The sequence below is a fragment of the Hemicordylus capensis genome, chromosome 1 (assembly GCF_027244095.1).
Source record: "Hemicordylus capensis ecotype Gifberg chromosome 1, rHemCap1.1.pri, whole genome shotgun sequence".
Lineage (NCBI taxonomy): Eukaryota > Metazoa > Chordata > Lepidosauria > Squamata > Cordylidae > Hemicordylus > Hemicordylus capensis.
Genome location: NC_069657.1, coordinates 97480612 through 97496967, shown reverse-complemented (window position 1 = coordinate 97496967; position 16356 = coordinate 97480612). Strand labels below are relative to the sequence as shown.

At 40.6% G+C, this 16356-nt stretch overlaps 1 protein-coding gene across 1 annotated transcript in view; it reads right to left on the bottom strand.

The window, feature by feature from the left end:
- LOC128327785 (golgin subfamily B member 1-like) overlaps positions 1 to 15379 on the bottom strand; it is a 98630-nt gene extending 83251 nt beyond the window's left edge. The window contains 9 exon segments of the mRNA XM_053257042.1: positions 77 to 190; positions 1358 to 1480; positions 2007 to 2192; positions 2450 to 2617; positions 5699 to 5821; positions 6210 to 6356; positions 6818 to 6961; positions 8504 to 8561; positions 15241 to 15379. Coding sequence (XP_053113017.1) covers positions 77 to 190; positions 1358 to 1480; positions 2007 to 2192; positions 2450 to 2617; positions 5699 to 5821; positions 6210 to 6356; positions 6818 to 6961; positions 8504 to 8548 — 1050 coding nt within the window. The 5' untranslated portion in view covers positions 8549 to 8561; positions 15241 to 15379.
- Between the last annotated feature and the right edge of the window lie 977 nt (positions 15380 to 16356).

Here is a 16356-nt window from a genome sequence, read left to right as displayed (position 1 = left end):
CAGCCTAATAAGCACAGTAACAAAATGGCATAGGCATCATATTAAAGGTTACTAGTCCTTATATCCTGTTCCTTACTTTTAGCTGCTGGTCTTTGCCATCCAGTTCTTGCTGCAACATATTAATCACCTGTGTTCTTCCAAGCATGACTTCCTCTTTTTCATGTAGCTTCTGTTTCAAGGCCTTCAGTAACTGTTGAAAATGTAAGATTTTCATTTTGTGAACATATTTCTCTCTAGAATTATGGATTTCCATTACCCTATAATATCACATCTGCAGGATATAAGGAGCAACTTCATATTAACTCAGCTGAATTACTCATCTAGCTCAGATGTATTATGAACACTATTCGTTTACAGAGTCTCAGAGGTGGGGAGTCTCAAGCACTCAAGCCACAAAAGACCATCTCCCTATTTCAGAAATGCACTTCAGCCTTACAACTGTTTTTGGACTACAGTTCCCATCATCCCCAGCCACAGAGGCCAACAGTCAGGGACTATAGGAGTTGTAGTCCAACATCTGTAGAAAGGCCAAAGTTGTATAACCCTGTCCTATTCCCACTTAGCCCTCTATGCATCCTACAATGTCCCTATTAATTTTGCCCCATGTTGCTATCATTCCTGTCCTGCTCTGTCCTTTGGAACAGAGATAACCTGGACTGGGCTTTTCTCTTAGTAGCCAGCAGAGCATCACAGGTGATGACAGAAGGCTTTCGGAGGATGACCCTGGAAAGAGCTCCACCAGAATTTAAATATTAACCTAGAAGTTACTATGGCCACTTAGGGATAATGGGGTGAGGGTGGGGTGAGGAGGGCAAAAAAGAATATAGGTGTTATCACATCACACACCATTTTGTCTTTCCAGAAAAGAGAACTGGAACTGCTCCTTGCTCCACTTTGCTGAAGGAAGAAATACCTCTATGGCTCTTGGTGTAACTCAGAGGATGCACATAAATGTATCTGAAAGACTGCAAGAGTCCTAGCCAAATTAAATCACAGCATGAAAACAAACAGCATACAGCATGCTTTAAATGGGGGTGCTTGGAATCAAACTCAGTAGCTAACATGATGTGCAGAGTCCTTCAGGCAGTTCTACACTACCTGTGTTGTTGTGCACAAGTGTTCTTGTGCGCAACCTAAAATTGGACAAACCCACTTATGCAACACTATGGCTATTTTCCCCAATGGCCTAGCAATACACAAGCACAATTGTGCAATTTTACGTACTAGTGCAAGAGCACTCTTGCACAACGGCATTGTTTTAGATGCCACTAACAGCACAGGTGGTAAAGAACTGCCCGCAGTACACTGCATATCATGTCAGCCATCATCTCATGAACTACAGTGCTTTTCCCCTTACCTGTTCTAAATCAGCACTAGCATCAGATTTGGCAGCCAGCTTAAAGAGTTCTTGTTCATGTTTCTGGGCCAATCCCATCAGCTCTTTTTCTTTTTCCTGAATAATATTCTGAAACATACGGATCTAAAAAACAAAACAAAAAGAAACTCCATAAAATTGCCCCATATATAGCAACACCATTAAAGTTATGCTGCTTTGACTGAACATGCTTGTACATCATGCGAAGACTGAATTCTAAACTGTACCAATGGGCAGCCAGTAAAGTTCCAGTTGAGTTTCAGGCATTTTGGTTGGAAACAAACTGCTATCTACTCCAGAGAACTCTACAATACAGAGTATTTTAATAATGCCCACTTTACATTTGAAAGTATGTAACATTTTTAACAGTGTCTTGCAAGCAAGCAAAAAAAAGGAAAGGAAAGAAACAGAAAGGGAGGAAGGGTGGACACATTAGATGGCTACTCCCGCTAGACTGTCCACTTCCTGGCCACAGAGCCATCCAACACCAAATGTCCTGAGAGGTAGCTGGTATTATGGTGGTGCTTTGTTTTGTTTAAGTGAAAGGTTAATGTGTTTATTCCTTTTTTTCTCCAATACTGTAAAAGCCACTTCAGGGATCAATGACAAAAAGCAGGTTAGACTTACTTACATTTTGTGTATACATGGCTTCTCTTTCCTGGAAATGGTCCTTCTCTTTGCTCTGAATGCTTTTAAGATTTTCAATTTGTTCTTGGAGAAGGCTACATCTTTCTTCGCTGTCCCCAACTTTCTTCGTAAGATTTTGTACTAGGATCTGCATGCTCTGCAATGAAGTATCCTTTGCAGAAAGCTGATTCTTTGAAGTTCATGAAAGGACAATTAAAAGACTAGCATGAGAACCATGCAGTTAGGATTAATGGCATGCACAACTAAATATTTATCAGGTTTACTGGAAAAGCAACAGCAAAAGTATTACTTTACTATCAGCAGCAATTAAAGGCTTGCACTTTTGTTCACACGGCTCAGCATGCTGCAGAAGTTGCCACATCCATAGATGAACAACTCTAGGGGAGGGAGAGATAGCACTTGTATCTATAGGCTCACAAAGCACACCTTTAATTCACTGTTACTGACTAGTACTTCTTTGGCATCATTTGCTGATCCACAGGCTAGCTGTAAGTCAATTATGTAGGCTTCTTTTTCAGCTAGTTTTTTTTGCTTCTCAGCAAGCATGGCATCCATTTCCGCTCCCCGCTGATGTGCAGCATCTAATTCAGCAATCTGGAAACAAAATCAAGCCTTCATCAGAAATCGTTTACCAACAACTTTGATTACTCTTTTATTTATTGTTCTCTCACTAGGTAACTAATGCACAAAAGCCTCCTTCATTTATCACCATTGTCTTCCTTTCCCCCCCATTCTGTAAAGACATCAAACTCCTTTTAGGAGTTTTCTTTTTCCAATTTCAGTGAGCTAAAATGGCTGAGTGCCTTTCACCTGACAGCTGCTTTGGATATGATGAGCAACTCTTGTTTTTACCACTTATGTGAGGTATTTGAGTCTTACTAACAAGGCTCAACCTTACTGGTATCACTTCAGAAAGTAGGGATGTGCATGAACTGATTTTTTTTATTCCATTTGTGCACAAATCGAATCACCTCTGATTTGTTTTGTGTCCAAATCTGTCCCCCCGAATCACCCCAGATCAATTTGGATTTGATTTGATTTGGATTTATTCAGACCACTTATAAAGGACCTAAGGGCACCAAATTTGGTTGGTGGGTAAGTACCCATTGGTGACACCTACCACCCAAATTTCAAGGCAGGGGGGCACTTGGTTGATTTATTTTAGTTTTTACTGAGTTTGTATATTTCTGCCATAGGAAATAATGGGGATTCAAAGAAATCATATCTTAACCCTAACATGGATCCCTGCTTTAATTTTTTTTAAGCTATGCTCTAGCCCTTCTAGAAGTGGATTTATCTAGAAAAATGTGTGGTCACTATTTTTCAAGTGTTTGGATTCTTTGGTGGATAATAACTTTTCCTCATAATGAATCCCTATGAGGATTCATTGCACATCTTCATTTCTTCTGTTCATTTTGACTGTCATTGGACAGTGCCAACTGCCAGGTGGCAACTACACCCCCTCCACACACACACACCTGCAAGGCAGTGGGGTACTCAGTTTAATTTTTAGGAATATTGAAGCATTTAGATTCTTTGGTGTCTAATAAACTTTCCTCACAACTGAATCCCTATGAGGATTCATTATATGCCTTCATTTCTTCTATTCATGTTTATTGTCATTGGACAGTGCCAACTGCCAAGTGCCATGTGTCAACTACACCCCCCCCCCCACACACACACACACACTCTGGGGTACTCAGTTTATATTTTAGGAATTTTTGAGGTGTTTAGATTCTTTGGTGTGTAATGAATCCTCATAATGATTCATTATAAGGAAAGGTTATTGGAAGCCAAGGAGTCTTGAAAAAATTGAAAAAAATCCTAGAACTTAAACTGAGTAGTACCCCACTGCCTTGCAGGTGGGAGGCAGGTGTAGTTGCCACATGGCAGTTGACAGTTGGTACTGTCCAAAGACAGTCAAAATGAATAGAAGAAATCAAGGTGTGTAATGAATCCTCATAGGCATTCACTGAGGAAAGGTTCTTTGCACCAAAGAATCCAAACACTTGAAAAATAGTGACTACACATTTTGCTCCATAACTTCACTTCTACAAGGGCTAGATCTTAGCTATTTTCTTTTTCTTTCTTTTTAAATGAAAGCTGGGAATCTGAGGAAATTAATAGGAGGAATCCAAATCTCAAAACGATTTGAATCTAATCTGGCAGGATTCAATTTGGATTCGAATCTAGACAATGGACCACAGGAGCGATTTGTTCTGTCTCTAAATCACCCCAATCAGTTAGATTTGTACCCGAATTCATTCGCATATCCCTATCAGGAGTTGACTGAATAATTTTCAGTTAACTGGAAGTGACAGTTGTGTCTTCAGTTTTGATAACTATAAGATAACGTTTATGGCTGGTCACAATTTAGTATAAATAAGTCAGGTATTGATTGCCTTGGAATTGATACCACACTTCTTCCTTGGAATATCAATACCATGAACACTTCATTTATTATTTATTTATTTAAAATATTTAAATATTTATATCCCACCCTCCAGTACAATACTGCTCGAGGTGGCTCACAATAGAAGTGACATAAAATTTAAAACAATAAAACAAAGCACAGAATAAATTGAAACAAATTCAATTAAAAATCAATCTGAACATAGTTAAAAGACTTTTTAAAAGCCTCTCTAAATAGGTGGGTTTTAAGAACTTTTTTTAAAAACCTGAGGAAGAGAACATGGTGAAATTCTTCTGGGAGGGTATTATAACCGAGAGACTACAACCAAAAAGGCCCTGCCTCTTGTCACTGCCAACCAAATCTAAGTCAAAAGCAGGGCCACAAGCAGAACTCAAAATGATAAGCTAGGGGCCCTGGCAGATTCTTATGGGTGAATGCCCAACAGAGACCCTGGCCTAAAGCCAAGTAGGGCTTTAAAGATCAAAGCCAGCACACTGAATCCAGCCTGGAAGCAAACTGGCAGCCAGTGAAGCTGATGTAAGATGGCTGTGATGCTTGAGGAGTGAATAGCACCCACATGCATCCTTGCAGCAGCATTCTGGACCAGCTGAAGCTTCCAAACCATCCTCAAGAGCAGCCCCACGTTGTGTGCATCGCAGTAATCCAATCTGGATGTTACCAGTACATAAGTGACTGAGGTCAGGTCTGACTTCTCCAAGTAGGGTTTCTGCTGCTGTACCAGCTATAGCTGGTAAAAGGCACACCTGCACACTGCTGCCACCTGTGCCAGGACAGAGTTGAGTGCAGAAGCATCCCTAAGCTATGAACCTGGTCTTTCACTTCAGAAGTTCTTAATATTCTATAGTCAGTAAGAATACGCACATCTGAGGTCTTGCCTCAGAATATCTAAAAACACACTAATAATGCTCCAGTTGTATGCATACTTCTGTTCCAAGGGAGTGAAAAATATCTCCCTTGTATTACCAAATAGTTGGTAAAGTATTACCAAATAAATTATTACCAAATATTACGTAATCGGCTGTAAATCAGCAACTGTCGTTTCCACGTACTATTGTAGAATACATGCAAAAGTCCAGAAAATTAAAAAAATTAAGCAACATTTGGACAAAAATTAGAAGGTCATTCTATTTCACTCTATTTCTAACAAAGAGAAAATGAATGTGTCAACCCTCCATTACATTACCAGACAGTCTGCAACAGTAAAGATAAACAAAAAATCATCACAGTACATGCTTTTGTACCTTTTTCTGTAGCTCTTCATTTTTTTGGGCATTCTGCATTTCTAGTTCTTCAACTTTCTTTTTAAGTACCAATATTTTTCCACGATTTGCAGCAGCATTGTCCCGATCACCATCTTTACAGACCTAAAAATGAAAACCTGAAAATCAGAGACAGACAATACTATAGGATAGCTGGGTTTTTTTTTTTTATGTTTCCCAGTCAGAGAAACCATGTGTGTTTTAGAGATCTTTTCAAGACCTGAGGGATTCATCCAAAAGACAATAAAATAAATGAGTTGCAGAATTTGACTTAAGTATAAACAAGAACAATTCAAAATGAAAGGTTATGGTTTGGTCCTATACTATAGTAGGCAGGAAAACAGTTCATTTAAAATCCTGAAAATATTCACTAATTTCTCCTTGAATAATACTGGTATGTGGCCTGTGGAAGTAAAAGGAGCAGAATTTTAAAACATATTATTTACTTGCTCTGAAGAAATTTACCATTTGAATTCATAAGGATAGAACTCACTCTTTTTTGCTCAGATTTTCCTTCCTGTGTTCCAGTTCCTGGTATTTGCTTCTTAAGTTCCTCTAATTGTGAAGTTAATGATGTTACTCTGGCTTTGTTTTGTAGTTTTAATTTAGAAATCTTAGTTTCAGAAGCTTCTTTTTCTTCCTACAAATTATTTAGAGTTTGTTTTTAACCAAAATGCAATCTACACATAAAATGTATAACTATTAAAAATATATCAAGACCTAAGTATATAAAAATATCCAAATACAAAGCTAATTGGCATTAGAAGACTATTATTCCAAGACAGGTGGCCTTGGGCCTGAGTTGTATGCTACAGTTACCAGTTCAGAATGTAATGTATAATTTTAACCCTGGGTTTATCAACAGCATCTGTCCATACTTGAAAAACATTTGCATTTTGAGTGACAACCAAATCTGGCAAGTTACAGAAACTTAAAATAAACTAGAAGATAGCTGCACCTGTTAATTATAGTTTCTGTTTGAGGCCTTATTCTGAAATAAATTTTAGAAACCAGTATTCAGGAAAAGCAGCTAGCACACAGGGCAACTGAGAAGTTCATTTTCATTTGTAAAGACACAATCTTGATGAACACACACAATACCTTTAATTGTTGCTGTTTATTGCGTAACTCATTATCCTTTTCCTTGACAAGTTCCTTGAGCTGTGTTACCAGCTGTTCTGTTTGAGCCAGCTGTTCAGTTAAATCGGCCACTGACATGCTTGCTGCTTGGGAAATCCCATGAGCCTAGAGATATGAGAGTTCATTTCTCAACAACCAAAATAATGAAGGCAAAACAATATTCATATATTCTTGGAACATAAAATATCCCAACTTTCAATATAACAAGAGAACTGCAGGATAAACCTCCCCAATTCTTCAATGTAAGTGCCCCAATCCAGCAATTTTCTGAAGGAAGAGCAATATATACAGTAAGATCTACTGCCAGTCTGGGCTGTCCTATTGACTTCAATAGAGAAAACAGCTATACACACACATTCCTTTGGGCTCACAGATCTGCCTACTCTACAAAAATGAGAGCTAGTAGTACACTTAGTGGTTCATGTACTGAGCAGCACAATGCAGGCAGTGGTGCATGCACCTGTGCTGGTATATATATATATATATATATATATATATATATATATATATATGTGTGTGTGTGTGTGTGTGTGTGTGTGTGTGTGTGTAAGCGCCATCGGGGCTGTTGCAGAACAAAGCAATTCTGCTTTGACTTAAAGTTGCTCAAACGCAGCTGAGCAACACAATGCCCACTGGAAATTATGTGTGTCACACAACGGCATTTGTGCACCTTTACATCAAAGCAGAAGTGTGCTTTTCTGCAGCAGTCCCAGTGGTGGTTACACACACAAAGTAGTGTGGGCAGGTGCTCTACCATGTGTGTTTCGCTGCAAAATATATCACTGACAATTCTTAAGTCATTCCCCTTTCTAGAATCTACAGTTTAAGTCTAAATATTTTGGACAGTTTTCTTGATGCACCTTGAAGCAATTTGCTAGCATTCAAAAAGTCACACAGGAAAAACAAAAACTGAGTCAAAAAAGGAGGAATAGTAGGATTGGTGCAGAAAAATGTGCATTTATTGCAGAATCCCAATGCATTTCAAACTATATGAGCTTCATCGGGGGGAAAGAATTAAGAAATAATCGTGTTCCAAAAGATACCTCTTGCCTTGGTATCTTGCTTAATTCTTAATTATTTTCCTCTGATGAAAAGCATATAGCTCAAAACATGCAACACACATTTTTTTGCATCAACCTACTATTCAAAAAGCTACATTCAACATTAATTATTTCTGGGTCTGGTGCAACAAAGTTTGCAATGCTCAAGGTGACTATGCATACCTTTTAGAAAGCTGAAACTCTACTAATCAGTTATGTAGATCCAGCCCCAAGCAGCCATTTGGCAATATTTCAGCTTTCTTTTGAGGAATATGCATGTGTTGTCCCAGTTGTTGAATCAGGAAGTGGAATCATGTGTGCAACACCAATTAACGCACACAACTACCCACTCAGCTAGGGAAACATGGATGAAAGCCAGCTTCCATATAAATATGATAGGGAGACTGTGCTTTTTACTTTAAAATATACAAAGACAATCTAAACAGACCAATGCTATTTCCTTTGATGCTGAGAATGAAATACCAATTGCACAGAAACATTTCATTTGTCATAGTCTACAAAACAACTAGTAAAAGCGTTTATTGTAAAGCTGCACATTGCAATTTATAACATTTGAAAAGAAAGCTTTTTTCAAAAAGATACTTACTCCAGATCTAGGGGTTAAATCATCACCATTGCCCCATTTCCACATAGTTTTAAGATGGCTATAAAAGAGTATATATAAGTATTATTTTACATCAGTCATTTCAGTGTCAGTTATTTATTTCAATCATTTTAAGCCACATTTTTCTGCCAAAAGAACACAACAAGGCAATGAAGCCATATAAAACAGTAATTAAAAATGCATAAAACAACATAACCTAAAATCCCTGCTTAAATATCACAGCTAGATAAATGAAGGAGCAGACAGAAAAAGAGAAATGACCTAAAGAATGGGGAAGGGAAATGACAATAGAGCAGGGAAACAAATGACAATAGAGCAATTGACAATAGAGAAGGGAGACAAATGACAATAGAGCAGGGAGACAGACACCAAGGAAGTATGTTCCTCAAGAAAGCCGAACCTGTAAGCTCACTGACCTCAGGTTTGCAAAGGATGGGACATGGAACAAAGCTCTCCTGAAGATCTAACCATGAGGAAGGGCATATAGGAGCAAGTATAGAAGGTATATAGTGTTCGACTGTTTGGGCTTTAAAGGTGAAGAACAGTACTCTGAACTATTCCCAGAAGCAAAAGAGGCAACTAGTGTAGAAGAGCCAGGATCAGAGGCATAAGCTCTCTGTGTCCCACTCCCATTAACCAGCAGGCTTCTGCATTCAACATCACTTGCAGCTTCTGAGCAGTCTTCAAAGGCAGCCATATGCAGAGTGCACTGTAGTAATCTAGATGGGAGATTACTCCAGAACTGCTAACTGAAGCCAAATCTTAAGCAGAGAAAGGAGCACAGCTGGTTAATTAGGCCATGCTGGAAAATGCAGTCCTTACCACTGCCATCTCCTGAGAATTGAACAACAAAACAGGATCAAACGGAACAGTTATAGAAAGCACAGTTACTTATGCTGCATCTCAAAAAATCTGATCATTTCTGTCAAAATTCAGTGCAATGCATTACTGACTGGTTATTCATAGGAAATCAAAAACTCAACAGCCTTTTAGAAACCTAGGGGTACTTTTGACAATTAGACTCAAGATAACCTGCTGCCAATAAGAAGTCCCAGACTCGATCAACTTCAATGTGCTGAAATTGTACTTCAAACTCAAAAAAACTGAAGCTGCCCATTTGATATGATTAGGAAAATGCTGTTTTGTTTTGTTGAAATAATGTAGCTTAATTCTGCCAGGTAGGAAGAAAATAGATTCCTACACTTTGAAGCAAAATTAACTGAAACACTGCATCTCCATCAGTTATAACCCTTGCTCAGATCTTTACAAGTTTTCTTTGATCTAGGAGGCAGAACATACATTTAGGAACCAAACAATGGACAGGCAACAACATTACCAGACTTAATGACACGGTGGAGGGAGAAGATAAATGGGCATTTCTTTATCTCATTTACAAGAAACATCCTTAGAACAGAAACAGAACAGCCTGGGATAAATTAGGATTTTATTAAATAATTCAGCCTCTGAATATTCAGGTGCCATAGTTAAATTTCAAGGTGCAATGGCTCCCTGGCACCTCAGATTTGTAAAGCCCTGCTTCAAGCCTTGAACAGTCTAAGAATCAGGCACAGAGAGTATATATGGCTTACATTAGGAACATAGGAACATAGAAAGCTGCCATATACTGAATGAGACCATTGGTCTATCTAGCTCAGTATTGTCTTCACAGAAAGGCAGCAGCTTCTCCAAGGTTGCAGGCAGGAATCTCTCTCAGCCCTTTCTTGGAGAAGCCAGGGAGGGAACTCGGAACCTTCTGCTCTTCCCAGAGTGGCTCCATCCCCTGAGGGGAATATCTTACAGTGCTCACACTTCTAGTCTCCTATTCAAATGCAACCAGGGTGGACCCTGCTTAGCTAAGAAGACAATTCATGCTTGCTACCACAAGACCAGCTCTCCTCTCCATCTTGTATCTTTCCTCCGGCATCACAAAACCATATATAGCTTTTAGAACCATTTTAAAGAGAAAGTGTTACTATCTTGGTTAAATATGTCGAATCTAGTCAAGGAGACTATTTAACATCTCAGCAACAGAAAATATGTTTTAACAATCTAATGCCCCAGACTGAAGCCTGGGGATCTTGTTAAAAATTTCACCAAGGAGTTGGGCTGGAAAGTCATGATCAATCAGGACAGGCTGGAACTAAGCACTGTGCAGAGGCCTGAGTCTCTGCTGATAACTGAAGAGGTGGAGTAACGGGGAAAGAGATGTGACTAGTGGGTAAGGTAAAGTGTGCCCTCGAGTCGGTGTTGACCATAGAGCCCTGTGTTGTCTTTGGTAGAAGGGGTCTACCCTTGCCATCTCCCACGCAGTTTAAGATGATGCCTTTCAGCATCTTCCTATATCACTGCTGCCCGATATAGGTGTTACCTATGTTCTGGGAAACATACCAGTGGGGATTCAAACCGGCAACCTCTGGCTTGCTATTCAAGTCATTTCCCCACTGCATCATGTAATGCTTAATCCTTCTTCCATCTGTCTTTCTTCCTGCAAAACCCTGCCCCTTGCTGCTTTTCCATCAGGGGTTCCAGACACGTTTGCTATGACGTGGAGAGAAAATGGCTGGAGGTTTCATGTGGAAAAGAGGAAGGTGGTGAACGAGTAAAGCACCCAGCTTCATCTGTCCCAAAATACTTAGCTGTCCCCATGTCAGCAAAAATCACACTTTTCCCTCTCAGAGAGCAACATATATAACTACGGTGATGAACTGGCTATGGAACTGCACTCATCCCATTCTGGTCAGACATGCAATCTTCCCTGCACAATCAACCTCAGGAGAAACTGGTTCTGTTAGTTTTTAGCAGAAGCTCACTGTGCTCAACACTGGTTGGCTGGTGCATGTGACACCAAGAAGCCACTTCTTTGCCAGAGCAGTTTTTTTAAAAATGGATGGGAGATAAATACACTGCCAAATGCACAATATGTAAGGCACTTTTTAAAAAAATGAAAAGTGGACAGCCCCTCTCAATCATAGCAAGAGAGGCAAAGTGTTGGATACAGAGGCAAGCAACACTGGATTCAGTGTTGGATTCAGAGTCAAACACATGTGTAATCTGAGGAATGAAGGCAGATGGAAGCAAAGCTCATCTCACAAAAGAAAACCCCCCACAGCAACTACTGTTTACATGCTTGCCTGTACAAATCCTCAGACTCCGTCTAAATGCAATTACATGAAATTATGTTCCAATGATTCCAGTATGGCTTACTCTCTCACAATGGCCCTAATCCTGTGAGGCTCATTAAAGATGAACACAGGCTTACAGGAATACAGCAGCGCGTTCAGCTTTCTTTTGTACACAACAGCTCTCCCATATTTCATGGAATGCTGCTTCCAACAATTTCAGAAGCAGCTTTTTATGCAGCAGTGAGGAGCTGCTGAAAAAGAAACTTAAAACCTCCAGAGAATGCACAGCTCTTGCCACACCCAGCTTTAGTCAGGTTCAGTGAATCTCCCAGCCGAAAAATCTCTCCAATCAAGCACTTGTGTATCTCTTATTAGCTAGACAAGAAATGTTAATAATAAAACTGACTTTTCAGGATGGGCAACTGTTGCAAAACAAGCAGGAAACTCTATACGCCCAATGTTACTGGAATTATTTTAAAGAAGTTTTATCTTTACCATCAACGGGGAACAGGTATCTCGTGCCAAAGGGATAGATAACTGCCTTTTTATTTTTAAAAATTTATACCCCACTTTTTCTTCTGAAGAACCCAGAGTGGTGTACATGGTTATGTTTATCCTCACAACAACCCTGTGAGATAGGTTAGGCAGAGAGATAAGCAACTGGCCCAGAGTCACCCAATGAGTTTCATGGCTGAATGGAAATGGACCAGTCTCCCCGGTCCTAGTCCAACACTTTAACCACTGCAATCAACAATATTCAATTATATCAACTTTGCATGATAGGCTTATTTAATAATTGATAGGTATATTTAATAATTAGAATATCTGTTGCAAGTGGAAGAGTTAACAGTTGTCCACCAATGCTTCACTCAAGCAGAGTGAAGTGCATACTGTACATCTCTTTGAACCACATATAAAGAAATAGCCATATTTTCCCTTCCAATGTACAGTTTATAATATTCTTGTTACTCAGTCTGATGCATGCAATTTTACCATGAAAAGCAGAATTTGGGCCACTCTGGACTATATTTTTCCAGCCCATGTGGCATATTTTGTGAATGTTGCAACATCCTCTTGGTGCATTACTTTAATGTGTGGTGGAAGGGGAATTATCCAGACCACTGTTCCACATACGCATCAATGAGTGCATGTAGGAGGCAGTTGTGGGTGGGGGGGGGGGACCCATGTGATAAAGAAACATGCTGGAAAAATATTGGAGCATCTGTAAAAGATGTCATGATGGGTGTATTCTCAGTGCATCCAACTTTTAATCATGTGGGTTGGTTCTAGGGGGAAAGTATTATCCAAACCTGCCCATTATCAAATAGTGGTTAAGAACGTGCATGAACTGAGGTGCACTGAGGTTTGTGCAGAGGTTCAGCAGCAAACTGGTTCAGATGAGATTCGAACCAGTTCAGCACCATGGGGAGGGGAGCAGCGAGTGGGATCTTTTTAAAAAAGGAGAGTAAGTCCTTACCTGCTCTCCACCAAGGCATGTAGCTTTCTGCTGTGGCAGCACTTGTCCCAAGTACATGCATGCAGCACCTGCATTCACATGGATCTGCTCTCCTTTTTTTAAAAGATCCCATTCACCACTCTCCTCTCTACCAAACCAGTTCAGACCTCATCCAAACCAGTTCAGCGCAAATCTGTACATGAAGCTTGCAATTTTTAAAGAAGTAGCATGCTTGAGGTAGCACAACATTAATCTGGAATTCAAGGGCCAGATTTTAGTTCAAGTAGATAGGACAATCGCTTTGTTCTAGTGCAATATCATTCTGCAAGTGCTTCCATAGGCAGGATATCAGCAAGCGGGACCTGTTTCTAAGTAAATATAAATAGGATTGGGCTGCACAGAGCTGAATAAAGATTCAGAGATGTTAAATTCTAACTACTTAAAAATGTCCTAAACAAGTTCTGATTACATCAGCTTTGAAAAGCAAGAATCAAGGTCCAGACTTGCAAATCTGGTAGAGAAGAAAAAAGACAATTTAAGAGTTGTGTTTGTATTTAAGCTTATTACTAGTGCAACAGTTATTCATTTGAGATGTTGTTTTGAGCAACTAACAGCCTCGTGACAACAGCTTCACAATATTCCCTCCACTTTAATCTATTAATATACATAAACCAAAATGCGGAGATGGGGGAAAGTAACTTTTTCCACACTGTACAGTCACAGTCAGTTCAATTGAACATTATACAGGAAACAGACAATGGGAATGCTCCTTTAACTTAAAAAAGGGGGGGGGGGCTGAGTGGGGGAGAATAACTCATGATGAGAAATACTTGTCACTTTTTGTCAATTATGGATTCCTCTTCAGATTACCAATGTCAAAGCCTCAGAACTATTTATAATACCCAAGCGCATGCATGGTATTTGAAAACTAAAGCCACAGATGGGCAATGCTTTACCCTGAACTCCATAATCTGCAAGCCAACTGTCTCCTCCCAAGTAGAAACCCCTCTTTAAACTCTTCTGCTTCTGCTACCAAAACAAAACCAAAAAGAAATGTGCCTGCTCTACTATGTCTCTCTATGAACTCAACTTGATCACTGTATACGTTAAAACCTACACAAGACAGAAGTCTTGGTATCATTTCCCAAAACAAACTGCATATTCTAATTTATTTACATTTTTGCTGTGATTTAAAAAAAACACTAGCATCTTCTGTCCCACTTCTCTTTTACTTCTATATTGCAGCTGGGTATATAGGCAATTTATATAGCCCCAGTCCTAACAGCAACACACTCATAGACGAAACATTGATGACTGTTCCATCAAGCTGGCACAGAATTTCTCATCCAGCTACCCAGCCTCATTAGGTGAACACATTCTGCACCAGGAGGTGCACCTACAGCACTTCTTCCTAGTTGGTTTTTAGCTCCCTTCCAACAAAGGATACCCATCATGTGTGACAAATTCAAAGTCACACCATCCACCTTCTGCCATACTATCCTGAAACAATGAGTAAGGCAACAGCCACCATTAAGACTTACAACAGCAGATTTGAGAGAAACTATCTTGTATGATAGTTGTTAGCAATCCTAAGCACATTTACTGTGGAACAAGTGCGACTTGCTTCTGAGCAGACATACTTAGGATCAACCGGCAAGTGTTTCTCTCCTGTTCCAGACATGAATCCAGACATGAACTTTACGAATAAGAGGTTGGGGGCAGAGTTGGCTTGTTTTCAAGTATGCTTGAGGCGCCCCGGCCAAGTTGCAATGGTCTATGTATGCTCATTTGGGAGCAAGCTCCACCCAGCTCTATGGAACTTCCAAGTAAACATGCAAGGGGCCAACCTTCTGTAAAGCTCTCTCTCCCCATAAAGCTCTATGAGTTATCGGGTGCGAAGCGAGGAAAAGAAAACCTGCTGCTTTTTCAGCGCAGCCTCTACGCTCCGGAAATTTTTAGAACTGTCGCCCTTTAAAAGAAAAGGGTGGCTGGGCCAGGTAGAGGCCAGGTCCGACGCACCCCCTTAAGGGGCGGGGCTGAAAGCAGACCACTTCCGGTTGAGGCCAGGGGCGCCCCTCTTTCTCTGAGCAAGGAGGCCTCGGGGCTGGGGGAAGGGAGAGGTCGGCGAGTGCCGCACTCACCTGGCGTGGCGAGGGGGGGCCGGAGCGGTAAGGGGCGGGGTTTATGTGTGGAGGCCTTTCCTTACAGGCCGCGTCGCCGGCTCCTCCTCGACCCGCTCCAGGCAGCCCATAAGCCTGCCGGTATCGTCATCCCCTCACCAGCGACATGGCACCCGCACCAGGACTTTCGCTGTAGCGGCGGCGGTGTGCGGCAGCCTCGCAGACGTCAGCACGTGTGCAACTCAGAGCGTAGCCAATGGGCGAACAGGCGGCGCTGAGGCCATTAAACCCGCCCCCTCTCTCTCGGCGTTTAGGTAGCCAAACATCTCTACCCACCTGCTGAACGAGCGACCTCTTGCGGCCGTGCGGGCTCATTGCAGTTTGAGGGGCTTATTCTTTTCTTTCTTTCTTTTTAAAGATGCCTCATCTGAGTTCGTTTACTACCTCTTCATCCGCCCATTTATACAGCACTATCCATATATATGATTCTTTACACAGAGTAAGCATACAGGTCCCTGCCACAAAGGCTCACACTATTTTTCTTTTATAAATATCTTCCCCCACACCCCGCTTACTTTGCACCATTTTGAGCTGGAAAAGCCTGATCCAGCAGGGCTGTTCGTATGTTCTTATGAGACTGTGTCACCCAATTCATATAGACAGGTGAACAATGCTGTTAGAATAAAGGTGGAGGTGCTCACCATTTGACAGGATTTGGCCATTTATAGTGTTGCCTGGAGTTAAACCTGTGCATCTGACATGTTCCGTGATGATCTGTGTATCTTTTCACACATCTTGAGCTATGCTACTGTACTGAGAAATTATTATTCTCCTACCATCTCCATGCCATGCTTTCTTCTTCTTGAGCCGTGGATTTGTATAGAACTACCACTAGAGGTCCTCTCAGGTTTAAAAAAAAAATGAAGCAAGCAAGCCCGAGGAAACTAGAGATTCTCCACTGTGGTGGAACACTTTTTTGTTTTTTAATCATTGATTTTTATCCATCCTATTGAAAACATGTTCCAGAACTGAGCACTGGTAAGTTCTGTACAAATTAGGGGAGGAGGAGATAGTAGCTGCTTGACAGCTCACTTTTAAAAATAGCTTGGAATAACAGGTTGTTCCACACTGTAATAC